This window comes from Anas platyrhynchos, chromosome 10, assembly GCF_047663525.1.
Source record: "Anas platyrhynchos isolate ZD024472 breed Pekin duck chromosome 10, IASCAAS_PekinDuck_T2T, whole genome shotgun sequence".
Taxonomy (NCBI): domain Eukaryota; kingdom Metazoa; phylum Chordata; class Aves; order Anseriformes; family Anatidae; genus Anas; species Anas platyrhynchos.
In genome coordinates this window covers 7,657,188-7,671,497 of record NC_092596.1, presented here as the reverse complement: position 1 = coordinate 7,671,497, position 14,310 = coordinate 7,657,188, and the positions used below count along the sequence as shown (strand labels likewise).

The 14,310-nt window shown below is 49.4% G+C and overlaps 1 protein-coding gene across 21 annotated transcripts in view; it reads left to right on the top strand.

Annotated features, from left to right (window-relative positions):
• ARHGEF9 (Cdc42 guanine nucleotide exchange factor 9) overlaps positions 1–14,310 on the top strand; it is a 171,567-nt gene that overhangs the window by 104,909 nt on the left and 52,348 nt on the right. For 19 of the 21 annotated variants that reach the window (XM_072042798.1, XM_072042806.1, XM_005022627.6 and 16 more), the window contains one exon: positions 6,667–6,846. The exons of 1 other annotated variant lie outside the window; for it this stretch is intronic. In XM_072042798.1, the coding sequence (XP_071898899.1) occupies positions 6,667–6,846 (180 nt within the window). The remainder of the gene's footprint in view (positions 1–6,666; positions 6,847–14,310) is intronic. One more of the 21 variants, XM_072042805.1, reaches the window with a different exon arrangement.

The window sequence follows — 14,310 nt, the reverse complement described above, 5'->3', positions numbered from 1 at the left end:
TAGATGCAGAGCGCAGCTCTGTGTTGCAGCCATTGTAATTAATAGGAACGACGTGCACAATAACCATAAGAAACGCTGAATAAGAAAGCCATACCCTGCACTCTGCTACTGTGCCCTGTATAAGGCCAGGTGATTTCACTTCTGCCACGCTCTCTCTCTTCAAGAAAATCTAAATCAGTCAAAAACGTAATAACCCAGGCTCGATGAACCTTTAGGTCTGCGCTGATCTTCCACCCGCAGGTCCATGAGGCTTCCAACCCAGGGTGACCAACGCGGGGAATATCAGAGGCTCTCTCGCTCCACTCAGCCTTTTTCAGCTGCAATCCAGCCATTAGGCAAATTCATCAAAGGGCTTGAAAGAGAAAGGGAAATTCTTAACCTTCGTGTGATTGCACCTCTTCAGAGAATAAGCAAATCAAGTGGAAATGCCCTCCCATTTGTTTTGTGAATGAGCCGTGCGGCTAATCCACTACGATCTAGCATTATTCAGCTTGTATCGTTTCTGATGGGAGGTTTAAAAATAAATCCACGATCAAAGGGACTGCTGGGAGAGGAGACAAGAGCAGAAGTACAACACGGCGGGCTGGGGGGACATTTGCTCGTGCTCTTCCTTTCCACCTGCCCCGTGACCCTCCAAACGTGCCGGAGGGGGGCTCAGCCACCCGCTGCAGTTTCTGCATGGTTCAGGCGAGGGCTACACCAAAGCTCTTGGTGGCCATGCGGTGAGGGTTGTTTTAACAGGGGAGCTCCCAGGCGGATCCTTGGGACACCTTTCAGATGATGGCCCTACAAATTGCCCCACAAGGAGCAGCCCTATCGACCTGCGCTGCCAGCCCTGCTGCACGTGGGGGAGCGATGCAGTTGAAGCACAGGAGGGTAAAGCAGCGTGAGGTGCCTTGCTTCTGGGGACACGTGGAGGAAAGCAGGATTCTCACTTGGCTGGGAGCTTCCAAGTCGTTTGTGTTTCCTATTCTGCTGGGGTTACTTTGAGTATTGATTTCTTTACCCTGAATGCCAGCTCTCTGTATGTTTTTGTTTGAAGGTGTTTTGGCTGCTGCCGCTCTGGAAGGGCCCGGTGAATGCAGTGGGAAATGCTGTTGTTATTTTACAGTGCTTTTATGCTGTCTGAATAAAGGACATGTCTGTACCAGAACAATTTAAACAAATGGCACAGTCTCACCGCGTGTCTCCGTCTCCCCTTCACAGCCGGCTGTCCTGACCCTGGAGAGGAGCACGGAGTTTCTGCAGTGCTAATTTGAAAGGGCACTACCCAGATAATTCTAATTATTTATTTATTTTTACTGTTACAGCTCTATTAACGCATTAGCAAATGATCTAATAGAGAAATATGGATAATCTTAGGGCAGGTTTATATTACCCAGAGTCCGCAGTCTTGGAAACTTCGTGTGTACTTAGGATTTTCTAAGGAGATGCTGATCTATGATAGGCTTCTTTGTCACTGCTGGGTTTTTTTGGGGGGGTTGCTGTTCATTAAGTGGATTTTGGACTTGTGGGAACCTTTGTGCTTGAAAGGCAATGCAGGCTCCAGTGGGCTAGAGACCATTACTTATCCCTGAAGGAGGTCTGAATAGTGGTTTGTGTGGCCCAGCCTCAAACTGAATCACCCCCTGCTTTCTGCTAGTTCATGCCCATTTCGGTCTCCAGGGACCAGTAAATCCCCAATTTCTTTTTCACGTTGGCCCGTAAGAAAGCAGGGAGTGTTGATTACTTGGGAACACTTAGCAAAATTCTGCAGGATTGGATGATTTCTCTAAAACCCGTTTCCTACTAGGCTGCCTCGCTGCGGGCAGTTGCTGAGAAGGAGCAGATGTTGGCTTTCGACTGTGTGCTGCGGCTTTGGAAGGAGCAAAGTCAGGCAAAAGGCAGCAGAAGGGTGCGAGGCAGAGGTTCACCTATGCCCCAAGGTCCCTTTCCAAGCCGCCCCAGCTTGCAGAGCTGGAGCAAAGTCCTTTTGCAGCGACACAGCCAGCAGATGGAAACCCCGCAGTGGCCTGGAGGAAGTCGTACACCTCTGTTTAGAGGTCACCTTCTGAAAGGTACTTCAGAAAACCACCCGGGGCTGGACTCCTTGGATCAGAGTGCAAGATGGGTGGCAGGGTGTGAGGGATCTGCTCCTGCAGGAGGGTCTTCTGTGGCATCCCCCTTCCCCTCTCCACGGTAAGGGTTTGCTCCCAGCTTTGCTCTTGTATGGGGTTAAGCAGAGTGATTCCACCATGTCATGCAGCAGGACGTTGTCCTGTTATTCTCTCTGCTTTCATTTTCCTGCTTGTTTTGGCAGTGAGAGTTGTTTTATCTTAACAACAGTGCCACAAAGCCATGGCCAGAAAAAAAATATTGCTAATTCCGGAGCTGAAACACCACATTTGTGCTCCTCTTTTATTTGCCTTGGAAGCTCCCTCCATGGCTTTAACGATGCTCCCTTCCCTTTGGTTGTGACTTTGGACTCGCAGAGTCCTCTGAAGCTTTATTTTATTTTTTACTTTTTACAGTTTGTTGTTGTTGTGATTTTATTTTGGCAGCACCTCTAATGTAATTCAGTATTTCCAGTGGCCGCATTCCATCCTAGAAATAAAACCAGCCTGGAAGAGAAAGCAAAATCCACGTGGACATTAAGTGGGAGTAATTTAATTCCTTTCCCCTGACTTTGTTTGCTGTTGTGAATGCAGTCACCTGTTGTACATGAGTGTTAGGAGCATCTTCAGTAAGCTTCTGCGGAGTGAGGGTTTGTGGCTGAGTTATTGGGGTTGTGCAGAGTGTTTTGGAAACCTGTAGTGAAAATCCCTGGACAGGCTGAAGCGCACGGTCCTGGTGAGGCAGCGATAATACCCCCTGTTCTCAGGGTATCTTCCAGAGATGTGTCAGCTGTGCACATAATTACAGCCTTCTCTTTTTTTCCCTTCTTCCTGTCCCTCATGAACATCCCTTCAGTTGATCTCTGGTTGTCTGCCCGCTGAGGGTTTTTTCTTCACCACAAACAGCAAGGGGGAAACTGGTCTGGCTGGGAGAGCGTGGCTGAAGTCTTTGGCTATGCCAACGGTGATCATCGTTATTTAATCCAGCTTTTGCTCACCACTTTTTAGCAATGGCCAGGTTGCAGACGGGCTGAATGTTAAGGCGTTGGAAGTGTAAACGTGTGCATTACCCAAATAAACAGAGAGCAGCAGCCATTTCTGGGGCATGGTTCACCTCACTCAAAGGTAGGCAACTGAAAGAGCTGAGATGAATTATGCTCCAGATGTGTTTCTTTCTCTTCGCTGATTATAACCAAGCCCAGATTACCGTCTCTGATGCTGTATGGTGGACATCTGAAAGCATGGGAGATGAGTCCCATGCAGTGTCTTTGGCCGGGTATGCCTGGCCACAGCGTTAGGACCTGGATTTGGAACCAAGAGGTAGGAATTTTCTGGAATGAAGAGTTCCTACGTTGAATTTTCTCAGAATTTTGTCCTGACCTTTCTCTTGTTCATCTTCTCTTGCTGCTGCAGATGTCAGGTTCTGTCACTGTAACCCTGCCCTGAAATAGCCAGACGGCTCCACGGATGCAGCCAGATGCCTTGCAGAATAAAAACCAGACCTTTTAATTTTAGGCTCTGATGTTCTCTCAATGGACCCAGCACGTGTGATGGCCGGAATTCAAATTCTGCCTTCCCAACGCTGTCCTTTTATTGCAGGCTGAGCTGTCTTTGTGTTTTGGAAGGGTGAGGCTCGCTCACCAGCTCCCTGGCAAGCGCATCCCTGCGCTGGGCTGAGGACATGGACCGGGGCTGGAGGGGAGCAGCTGAGGGCGCCTTTCTTCTCCAGTGACACCAGGAAGAGAAAACAAAGAGCTTTCAGCCTTTTTTCTCTTTCTGTCAAGAAACTCCTCACAAAGCCACTCCAGCTCCTGCCGTCCCCTTCAGATCTGTGCTGACTACAGGCACCGGCCGAGCTCGCTCCCCGGCATTCCCAGCCCTGCCGCTGGCCTCTGCGCTCCTCCGAGCCCGGATTTTGTGCCTCAGGCTTGGAAATGCGCTTTGTAAAGTAGGCTAGGAGGCTCTCGAGTCCCTCTGAAGTTTGGTTTCAGTGACGTTTTGGTGGCAGCTCGTGCCCAGATCTGCCTGTGTGTGAAGTGGCAGCGAAGTCTGTGTGAAATGAAGCAGAAAAAGCAGGAAAGCGGCTTCTGCGTAATAGCTCTGCTCCCGGTTCATCCGCAGTGAAAAATGGACTAAAATACCCAGTGGCATTAACAAAGGGAATGAGTGTCAGGCCAACCTCATTTACTTTTTGAGAAGACAACTGATTTTGTAGAGAAAGAGAATGCATCTTATTTAGGCAGCTGAGCTGAGTGCAGGGTCACAGTGAGCTCCTGGTGGGAGGCGGCCACGGGGGGCAGGGAGGCCTGGGGTCTTTCCCCAAAAGGGAAATGCTGGAGAAGGAGAAGAGCTCGGTCCTGGTGCAGGAACGGCTGATTGTTAACAGGCCTTGAATATATCGAGAGTTTTTTTTTTTTTTCTGTGATGTCTGTCATTCCTCCCAGATCTCTCTTGGGTTTCTTTGCTCTTACCTGGTTCATCCTTATGGAGGTGCCTGGAAACCTTGGTGCAGAGCAATGCAGGGCTCTAAGGAAGCACCGAAACACATCGCTGCCTGGGTCGCACGTTGGGTTGTTGCATTCGAGTCAGAAATCAGTCTTGGTAACTTATTTTTCCAGATGCAGCTGCCCTTCTGCTACGTGAGGGCCCAGGGCTGGTCCTACACTGTCTGACTTCAGCTCCCACTGTATCAAACACGAGCTGAATCCCCACAAATACATCAGATGCCTTCTGCAATAAGCTCAGCACATCCTGGCCATTGCTTGACTCTAATGTGAGAGCTTGTTCTTACCCTGTGCCTTTGTTTTCTGTCTTGTTATCCGGTAAGGCTTGTATGTAGCGAGTCCTTTATGGGGGAGCCATGTTTTGTTTGCAGCTCAATTTGAATTTGAAAGGACAATTTGTCAAAATGGAGGTGGGCAGAATGTTGTTTTACCTCGCTGCTGAGACGAGGGAAATCTGCTGACTAGATAAATCTTGGCTTTTGAGGATGAAAGGCACCAAGTGTCAAGTTTGTCTCACTTAGGTACTGCTTTTTTATGTAAGCTGCCTCTAATAATTGAAGAGCTGAAACCGCAATTGTCACAAACCCAAGAAGCTTGATTCCTTAAAGGAAACATCAGTTCAAGGAAAACAGTAAATCAGGTCCTTTAATCTGTTGACTGAATCGCCCATAGGGACTCCAGTGCTCTTACGCGTTTATGCTGAGAGCCCTGCAGCAGTGCCAAAAGGTTTCCTGCAAGTTCTCACCGTGCAGGTGGTTGTTAGCAGGCATTTCTATAAGCTGAACTTACAGAAGTGCCGTTAAGAGCTTTCCAACCATTCCCAGAGCCTCTGTGCTTACATAACCGCTGTGACGGGGCGTTGTTTTTATGCTTTGTGTTGCTTGCCGAAATTGAAAGGATATCCGTGCCTCTTAAAAGTCCTGCCATGTGGAAGGGCTGTGATGGTTGCAGAGCCGAGCTCGCTCTTTGTTGAGCTGCAATTCTGCTTTGGAGGCGAGCCCAAGCGCACATCGGGTGCATCTCAGGCGGCAGAATTAATGAGCGTGGCTCAGGATGGCTCTGACAAGCCAGTGAGCGTGTGGGGAAAGTCTGGATTTAGCTGGGGCAATCTGACCCTTCGGTGCCCAATTCCTGCAGCGGGTGAAACGTAAACACAATTCATTATCCTGTTAAAAGAGAAAGGACGAGCGTCCTGAGGAGCAGCGGGTGTCCTGGGCGTGGATGGATGATTTATCTGGTGGATGCACAAGCACCAGTGTGCAGACGTGTCCTTCCTGCAGGCGTTCAGCGGGAGTTGCTGTAAAACTGGGTGGCTCGTAATGAAAACGGGAGCTGGCTGGGGCATCGCCGTGCCGCTGGCCAGCTCTGGAGTGACCGTGTTGGGTAGGTGAGGACACCAGACGGAGGACACGGCTCTGGTGGGCTGCCTTCGGCCTGCCGCAGCCCAGCAGGGTGCCGCCGTGCCCCCTGCTCTGCCGGCAGCCTGAAGATGCCAAAAGCAAGGGGGGGCAGTGCATCACCAGCGCTAGGTGAACACTAAACTTCCTTTTGGTTCAAAAAAAAAAAAAAAAAAAAGGCGTTCTAAATACATTTATTTGATAGCTGTGCCTGATTTTGCATGAAAAACCTCCAGGGCCTGAAGCTGTGGCTGTACCTTTCCCTGAGCCAACTTGCACTGCAGCTCAATCTCCTTTGCAGGACACCATCGATCTGGTTTGGGGCTGACTTCTACCTGACAGCCACGTACTGTGATAACAGGTGCTCGTGCTCGTAACTGCGGCTCCAGAGTTGCTTTTTATATGTTCAGGGCCAGGATCCGAGAGTCACCGAGCATCTGCACACGTGCTTGCTTGTGGGGCATGGTCAGGAGCCGTGCGGTGCTCTGAGGAGCGATTTTATCAGGTTTATATCTTGCTATTCCTTCATGTGACGGCGAAACTCTTGCGGATCGGAACGGAGGAAAAAGTTTTACTCTGGCTGAGCGCTTCTCTGCTGTGCTGCTGCTTCTGTGCATGTGCATGTTTGGGGGAACCGGGCCTGTATTGACTGTTGGTTTTCTCTCTCCACAGCTGATCAGTGGTGGTTCTACTGTACGTGCTGAGGCAGTATGGGATCACGTCACCATGGCCAACCGGGAGTTGGCATTTAAAGCAGGAGACGTTATCAAGGTTCTTGATGCTTCCAACAAGGACTGGTGGTGGGGTCAGATTGATGATGAAGAAGGATGGTTTCCCGCCAGTTTTGTAAGGGTGAATAACTCTTTTTTTCTTACTGCTTCGGTGGTTTGCTGCCGTCGTTGCTTGAAATGGTCAATGATCCGAACTGCTTTTTGTCTTTGTTGCCACTGATGCTTGTTTTCCGTGTCTGCGTTTTCTGTGTGAAAAATGGGGAACAGAGAAGGCTTTGCAAGCAGTGAGGCTGGGGTAGAGGGAGGCTTGGAGAGGTGTTGGCTCTTCTTTATGCTTTTGGGATGCGGAACGCCTTTGCTTGTGTGCCTGAACATGCTGTAGCCTCTTTCCTGAAGCATTTCTTCTTGGAAAACCAGTTAAGTATTGTGCAGGCTGTGAGTAGGTGATTTTGGGGGGCTATGGGCGACCTGCATTGAGGAGAGCTCACAGGGAGGGGTCAGGTTCCCCCTTTCCACAAGCAGTGCTGTGTTCTGATTCCTCAGCTGCTTTGAATGTAAAATTTTCTTTGCTAATTAGTCTGTGAGCAGTGCTGGTTATTCTTTTAAGTGGGCAGGGAATAATTTGGCTTGTCTCTTTTTCTACTGAAGCAGGTTTTGCTGCACCCGGCCATCTCCACTGGCGGCCTGGCCTTTCCCAAATAAGGATTCAAGCACTTGATTTTTTTATTTTATTTTTTTACTCAGTATGTCTTAAGAAAGCAAAAGCACAAGCAGATGCCCTTTTAGGTATTGTCAGCTCCTGCAACATTATTAGGGCTCTCTCAAACTTCCCTGGGGAGTCAAGACATCACCACGGACCTTGTGCACCTCCTTTTCCTCTCCCTTTTACAGAGGGTTCGATAGAGATTTAATTCCTTTAGGAGCTTAGGGGATATGGTTCAAAAATGAAGATTTCTTTTGCCTTGTGCAATTGTCTGAAAGATGAATCTTTGCTTTGAGCCTCCTGGGCAATTTGACAAGCTCCATTGAGGGGAAGACTTTTCTCTGAAACACACAAGGAAGACAGTGCTGCATCTTAAAGAGCCACCGTGTTTCCTTTGGTCCTCTGCCTGCCTTACCCTCCCTCTGAATCCTTCCTCTCTCGGGCAATCCTGCGTCATCAGGATCCCTGTTTGATTATATCTCATCATCTGGGCGATAGCCATACGGATTAGGAAGATGGAGTTAAAAATCTACGACCTGGTGTTTCCTGGTGATGCATGATGACCACCAATGAAGGAACGCAGGTCTTTGCTTGCTTCTGCATTCTTCCAATCCCCAGTGCACGATTTTGTTTTCCCCCATGGTGCTTGTTTTTATCTCTCCTGTCCCTCCTAGGTCTGGCCAGCGCTGAGAGCAACGAGAGGTGAGGGATTGAAACTGGAGCCTGGGCTCCCTGAATAAGAAAGCTTGGCACAACCGCCAGAATAACAAATAGTCTTCAGTATTTTGTTGAATAGGGCACTGCGAGTCTGACCCTGCACCCAGTGGAGATAATGAGCTTGGTAAATGGATTTGGAGGAGGTGTGATCAAGACGATAATCTCACTGGGGAAAATATTCTCATGGGTGTTGCAAGCACATCTCATCTGTGTTCCTCACTGGGAAAGCAGCCTTAGAAAAATCCGTCTGATTCTTTTTGTTTGACTTGGAGACTGAAGCATTCTGGGCCAGTTTAACTTTTTCAGAGCATTTGCCAGGGCTGTTTTGTTTGTGATTCCGGGGAAAAGATTTAATGTGCGTTTTTGTGCAGTGTCGTAAGTGTACTGCTCATGGCAGGTTTAATAACAGCCTTGTTTTGCACTGCACAGCTTTCTAAAAAAAAAAAAAAAAAATCACCAAAAAATCACAAAACAACTAAACAAACAAGTCCATTTACTCTAAGGCCAAAACCCATGGATCGCTTGGCTTGGCTGAACTTTCCATCTCTCCCTGCACTGGGAGGGTGATTTTGGAAAAACAAAGGAGAGGGGTCAATGAATCTGAGACTGTTATACGCAGGGAAAGATGTCTGAAAAACATCCTGGGATGAACCGTGGTGCTTAGGATCGCGATGGCCTTTCCAGGCAGGTTTCTTGCCCGTTTTGTCTAACATCACAACCCCACAGCTTGACTTCACTCCAACACAATCAGCCCGTCCATCACACAGTTATTCCGTCTGTGGGGCTCTGGTTCGGCACGGGCTGAGCCCAGACACCTGCCCTGGGACTGAGGGATGTGCTCCCAAAGGGGGAGACTGCCGGGTTCTGTTGTCACAAACGGTAATTAATATTTAAAAATAAGCACCAGGCATTTCAAAAAATACGCAAGCGGAGTTCTGGCACAGTTTGTTCGCAGCTCTGCAGGGGAGGCTGGAGGGGGAAATTTGCCACTCGGGTTTGCAGAACGGAGCTGCCTTCTCCACGCAGCGCCCCGCTTGCTGTGTCCTGTGCTGAGAAAACGACTGCGTTTGGGCTGTCATCTTCTCTCCTCCGCTGGCGGAGGTCGCTCGCTTGCCTCTTCATTTCTATTCTTGCTTGTTCCTTCCCTCCCCACCCCTCCCCTTCCACCTTACTTACAAGGAGAGAGATTTGAGCCAGATGCCTGCAAAGCCATGGGGTCTTTAGGGCAGGTACCCGTAACCCCTCTTCTGCTTGCAGGACCAGGTTTATGCTCCTACAGGGTCCTGTTGAGGACTGGTTAACCTGAAATGTTTTCACTTGATTTTCCTCTCCATGTTCTTTTCTTGTATTTCTTATTGATCTGATCATAACGAGGAGGCTGCTTATTTTTTTTCCGTTGTACTTTGAGCTCTGCTTTTTTGACATGGTAACAGAAAGCTGCCCGATTTAGGCTGGGTGGCTCTAGTTTTACTTGCACAAGAAAAATATTTGCTTTCCTTTATATCTCTATTTCATTTATGCAAGAGGAGGAGGAAAAGGGAACAGCACGTTGCACAGCAGAGGATCAAATGCAGCTAGAGGAAGGAATGACAGGACAGACCAGACGGGTATAAAACCGAGCAGGATTAATTTCAGGATGTTTTAGACTACAGGTCACTCATAGGTAAGAACATGGGGTACAGTAGAAGATGATTGCAAAGCCAGATTCCTCTAAAAGTCATTTGGATGACTTCTGCTTACAAAACCGGGCTGGAAAGCCTAGTTTGCAATGAGATGTCTGACGCTTCTTGCTCTCCAGCCAGATCACATGAAAATCTTTGGCACAGGATTTGGCACTCACAAAATCTCATAGCAGGCAGAATTCACATTTGCATGTGCAGAGGAAAACAGCAACCTGCTGATTCCCTTGGCTGCTTCTGCATGCAGGGTTTGGGGGCGGGGGGCTGCAAACAAATGCTGCATTTGAATCGCCTGCACCTATGGGAATTGCTGTCTCTGTGCTCAGGGCCTGCAGTTATCCTCTTAGCTGGAGACTTGGCTGGGAGAAAGGAGGAGAGAGGGAAGCCGCAAAGCTTTGGGAGCACAAGAGCTTTAAAGGAGAAATGGGATGATAAAGCAATGCTTTTCTGGGAAGAGAAAAAGCCAAATGTAGGAGAAGTAAGGTCTGGAGCTTAGTAAGCAGTGGTGAATGTCCTGAACGTCCTGTCTGCTTTTAGGGGGCTGAGAGGGTGGGAGGTGCCGATGGAAAACGCAGTGGGAAGTTTAAATAGGATTTCATATGCTTGTAGCAGTGATATTGCTTGTTGCTCTTTCCTTCCTTTTGGATGGTGCACCCTTGGGCTGTCTTCGCGTGCTCTGGGGCTGCCGTGGTTTTGCATACTGCTACGTCCATGTGTGAGCTCAAAAAATAGGCTTAGGATTTGTGGAGAGGAATTCACAGCGCAGAACAATACCCCACTACTGCAAATGGATCGATCAGTTGCTGTACCTCAAGGTCTCCTTCAGAAAATTAAGTCTCAAAACAAAGCTTTGGTTGCAGAGCCCAACATCACGGCTCCAAAATGGCTGGGGTGAGATCCCAACACTTCAGACACCTGAAACGATAGGGCATCCCGTTTGGGCCCTGCTGTATTTCCACTGGCAATAAAACCTAAAACTGAAACCTTACTGATTCAAACTGCTGTGAAATCTTTCCCTGGAGACAGACACAGCAGAACGCACCTATCCCGGCCAGAGAAGGGGATTGATTTTGTTACAAAGCTCCCCTTAATCTCTTTGGATACCAAGAGGCAGAGTTTCCAGAATCTATTTCCTCGCACTTCAGCAGTGGTGGCTCTTCCCTACATTTACCGAGCTAAGCTAAAGAGCAAACGTGGGCTTGGGGAGGTTTTACTGCAGCTTCTTGGAGAGCCTCGTGACTGCTGGGGTGCTGTGAGCCGAGGGGCAGCAGTCCTGCCACAGCTGTAATTCCTCGTGGTCCCTTACGAGGGAGAAGTGCAGGAGTGCAGCGAGGCTCCATCTCCGCTCTCGCCATTGCTGAGGTTTCCCTAAATGTTGTGATTTGAGATCGATTTTCCTGCCGTAACGCTGCCTGTGACCCGCTTCATTTTGTACTGCTCAAGGAGACGTGCTGGATAAATTGGTGTAAGCACTTTAAGGCACTTTTTAGGACGCTCTACACCCCAGTCCTCTTTATTTGGCAGGCGGTTTGGCTTGTGCTCGTAGGGGCTGGGACTCCTCTCTCTTGCAGGTGTTGTTCCCCCCCTAAAATCATCCTCGCTGTGTGCAGGTCTCTTGCTAGAGCCGCCCATCGCTGCCGTGCCTCGCAGCCCGCTGCAGTCGTTGCGGTAGCGTTTCCTCAGCAAGTGGCAGCTCGGGGAGGATTCCCAGGGAAAAGAGGACGGCGTTCACCTGTTGCCCAAATAAACCGGTGTGTGCTGCAGTGCCTGCTGCAGAGCCAGTGCCTCGTGAAGCAGGTTTTATTCTCCTGTGGCAAATCCGGCACAAAAATAGCTTCTGCTGGAGGTATCACGCACAGCGTGAGCAGCGCTCCGCAGCGACAGGATGCGCTGCAGACAAATTGCGTGGTGTTTTTTTTGTTTTTTTTTTATAAAGTCAAGCAGCATTTTAGCATCCAAACACTGCCTGTGCTAATTGCAGCTGCCATCAGCACGGCAACGAACGCCACTCAGACAGCTCAGCATCTGTCGGGTCCCCGGAGGTTCACAGGCAGGCACCGGGGCCCTTCCTCACACGAGGTATTTTTCAGGGGCACGGAGCCCGAAGCTGTCCGTGTAGAGTCTGTTGCTTTTTCCTTTTCCAGAAATGAGTGAAAGATATTTCTTCCCTTTGCACAAAGGGAACTTCTGAGGCCGGCAATGGAGAGTTTTAGGGGGAAGAGGAAGAGCTGAAGTGGATTTGCTGAAGCTGGAGAGTTGCAGGAGGGAAAGAGAAGGTACCAAAGAGCTCGTGTGCTGCAGGGAGGCTAGAGCCAGACTGCAGAGGAAGAACAGCAGTAGCACCACAGGAGGAAAAAGAACTCTGGCTTCAGCTGCCTTTCCTTTTGGGGCCAAGAGTCCTATTCCTCATCCTGGGCAGGGAGAAGGCTGCTTTTCCCTAACGGCCCGGAGAGGCCATGCCCCGACCGCTGGGGTGATGTGCAGACGGATGTTCTCCATTGTTTGACCTGTGCAAAGCTCTGCACCATGGCTTCGTTTGGTTATAAACGAGCAAGTGAAATTGCTAATCCAGTGCAGAGCCCAGCAGAGCACGCATATAGCAAGTACAGCACGCGTGGCTGAAAACAAGGGCACAGCACCAGCTCACGGGAGGAAGGAGAGAGGGCAAAGCACAGCAGCTCTGCGGAGCCAGGGCAGCACGGCGAGGTGGGTGAGACAGTCCTGATTTCTGTAGGGTCACTGCAGCCTCATACATTCACCTCCAGCTGTAGGATTTACACCACCACTCAGTGCCCGGCTATGCCCTGGTACTTGTTGTGGAAGTCACTGGTGAGCGGAGGTGCCACGGGTTGGTAACAGCTCTCTGGAAGGATCTGCCTGTATCATTAACGTGACACATGATTTAATTGTGAGCTAGAATCCAGGATGGCACATTATCTGCTAGTTCTGTCCTTGTGAATCTCCAGCGGAAGGAGATTAATAATCCAGATGGCTGCTAAAATGTTTGTTTTAGCATGCTTTCTGCTTATTATGAGACTATCAGCCCGCAGTGCCTATTCAAGTAAAATGTCCTCTATCCAGCGAGTGCGTTCGGCAGGATAGATGTGTAGTAATTACAGGTCAGCTAATGTGGGAACGGTGCCGTTTGGTGATTTTCTGCACCATTTAGGTATGGCTGCAAATTGATAAATCACCTTCCTACAGATTTTGTATAAATCCCATCCAATATTAAGCAGCACAATGAAGTGATCAGCTCTCCCTGGCTCCTGGAACCGTGTCCTTAGGCAAACGGGGCTTTTTTTTTATTTGGCTATTTTACTTTTATCTGCCTCTGCCAATTGCTCCTGGTCATGACTTCCTAATCAGGGTTGAGTTTGCAGTTGGGGACTGCGAGCCTCGTGATAAGCCTGTTCTTCCCCACACCTCGGGTGGCCTTTCCGTGTGAAATACCACTTAGGACTGGCATTATGCGACTTGATTTTTTCCTGCACTTTTTGATGGTTCCTTTTAATTAATTCTCAATACACAGAGTTTGAAATGGTTCTCTTGGCAGCGTTCTTCTTCTTCTTTTTTTTTTTTTTCCACGTTGAACCTCTTCAGCAGTGTGGGGGAGGCCTGCACAGTGCTGTATTATTTCAGAGACTGTGCTTTTTTGCATTGCAGAGGTGTTAAAACAGGCACTGAAGGCTGATTTGTTATTGTAGGGTTGTTGATGCTTGCTCAATAGCTGTTATTTTCACTATTTTTCTCCTAAAAAATAGGTGCTGTTGAACGCAGTAATCCAGGCTGGTATCCCCCTGCTCCAAGCCACTGCCCCTAATTGCTGAGGAGGGGAGGACAGGAGCCTGGAGAGGCTTCTTGAGATCTAATTGAGGTACAGGCTGCCGGGGACCTGAATCCCCAGCTCCTCTCCATGGGAAGGGGGGCAGCCACCCCCCTGGAGCAGGGAAGAGTGAGCAGATGAGGTGAGACTGAGGGAAAACTAGAGTTTTGAAGTTCCTTTTAGAAAACAGACCCATTTTCACTGGGAGGCAGGTAAATCTGCGCCTTGGTGTCCAGCACACGTTGGAAAATAGCTCGGAGAGAGGAGAGCCTTGGCTCCATTAGTGCCATCTCAGGGCTGCTCGCAGCAGAGGAGGGTCAGGCGTTTCAGGAGAGCTGCGTGTGGCTAAATCCCAGCCAAAAAGCCCCCTGCCTACCGGCGACCGTGCACTGAGCTAAAATAGGAACCTGAGCAGTATGGTCTGGATCGACTCAGTGTGACATTTACTAAGTTACCAGGAAAAAATTGTGTCACCCCCAGTTTGCCTCCTGCCCCTTGCTGTCGCCTGCAGCGCGGCAGCTCGGGGTTTGAGCCAGCAGGTCGGTGAAGCAGAGAGGATCTGCCCGCTGGGGGCTTGGGGGGGTCCCAGTTTAATTTTCCCTGCCCAAACACAGCACAGCTACTCCATGGGGCAAGCACGAGAGGATGTGGGAGCTGCATAAA